General features: G+C 39.1%; 1 gene segment (V, D, J or C); it reads right to left on the bottom strand.

Annotated features, from left to right (window-relative positions):
* Positions 1-200: 200 nt before the first annotated feature.
* Positions 201-1,083, bottom strand: LOC130382954 (immunoglobulin kappa constant-like; the record flags this gene model as incomplete). The annotated part of the segment is given in 2 exon segments: positions 201-526; positions 1,053-1,083. Coding segments are annotated over 2 exon segments (357 nt in total), but the record flags the coding sequence as incomplete, so codon positions are not given.
* Positions 1,084-1,512: the final 429 nt, after the last annotated feature.

Raw genomic sequence — 1,512 nt, 5'->3', positions numbered from 1 at the left:
CTTTACATTTTTATTAAATGTTCAACATGTGACCAACACAAGCAAGGGGTAAAATCCAGAGAGCATCATGTTATTGATTAGAAGACATGTTATATTAATGTCAATTATCAAAAGCTTCAGGGCCACCTGAGACAGAGAGACATAAAGCAGACGTGTCAGAAGAGATCTGTATCCTCCAGTACTTCCATGCTGGAGCCTCTCTACTCTGAACACTCTCCAGGATTCAGGGTTTGAGTGACAGGCTGCGTCTGGCCATTCTTACTGGCCTCACAGCTCACTGAGCCCGCCTTCCTCCACTGGTCTGCAGGGAGGGTCAAGGTGCTGCTCCAGCTGTAGTGGCCATCTTTCCCCAGGACCACCAGGCTATCGGACACCCCCCCAGACCTGCTGCTGCCCCCCACCTTCCAGCCAAGCTTCCAGTCTGAGGGGAAGCCCCCACTGGCCACACACACTAGTGTAGCACTGCCCTGCTCCAGCTCCACTCTGGAGGGAGGGAGGACGCTCAGCGTGGGCTGCACCACTCCCACTGGAAGAGAGAGAGAGGAGTGGACAACAGGCTCAGTTAACATCAGCCTCATAGGAGCACAGAGGGAAGGGACAGCTTCCTGTTCACCAGCAGTTGGTGACATTAAAGAGGAAGGAAACCATTGTGTTTAAAATCTCTTCATTAAAACGGTAACTACATGTTTATATTTAAAATGATTGAACTTCAAAATTTAGCATTTTATTGGGTTAACATTAATCAACAAGTGTGAATTTCTTCAAACTTAAATGTGACTGATTTGCCAATTCAATAAATTAATAATGCCACGGCAATAATGAGGTCTTTCATGAAATACATTGTATTGTAGCACAACATATGTAACATATGCAGTGTATTTTAAAAGACAGGACTCTGTACCACAATATATTTACACTTTGTCCTCAGCTTATCTTTAAAAAATAACAAGAAATTAAAAATATCGAAAGTTCCAAAAGATAACATTATCACGCTTAATAATATTTAGAGAACGTTAAATATGCCAGGCAAAGAAAAGTGTCCTTGTACTTACAGTCAACGATGAGTTTGGTGCCTCCACCAAAAGTGTACCACAGTGATACAAACTCATTAAGAGGCTGTACAAAAACCTCCCGCACATTAAAGACTCATCTCACTGACACACAAACACTGGCTTTTCACTAAAATGGATGAATTAGTCGATATTTGATTCACTGGAAGAATTATAATCAATATAAATTAATTGTTTGAATAGATTTAATGAAATAAATTCAGTTACATTTATTTTCATAACCTTTATAAACGCAAAATTACAAAAGGTTTATTGTTTTAACACAAGTCTATTTTTTTGACCGATTAAAAAACCTAAAAGCCAATGTTATAATCATGCATTTATTTTAAACAGAACAATATCTTTTTATCTATTATTCTGGTTTTAGGTAATAATACATCTAAATTAGAGAGTCAAAGGATGTCATACAAACCAAGATCGACCTCAACCAGATAAAATGTTA

Source organism: Gadus chalcogrammus, chromosome 5 (assembly GCF_026213295.1).
Source record: "Gadus chalcogrammus isolate NIFS_2021 chromosome 5, NIFS_Gcha_1.0, whole genome shotgun sequence".
Lineage (NCBI taxonomy): Eukaryota > Metazoa > Chordata > Actinopteri > Gadiformes > Gadidae > Gadus > Gadus chalcogrammus.
Note: the sequence above shows the minus strand (reverse complement) of the source record. Positions and strands in the feature narration are given on the sequence as shown.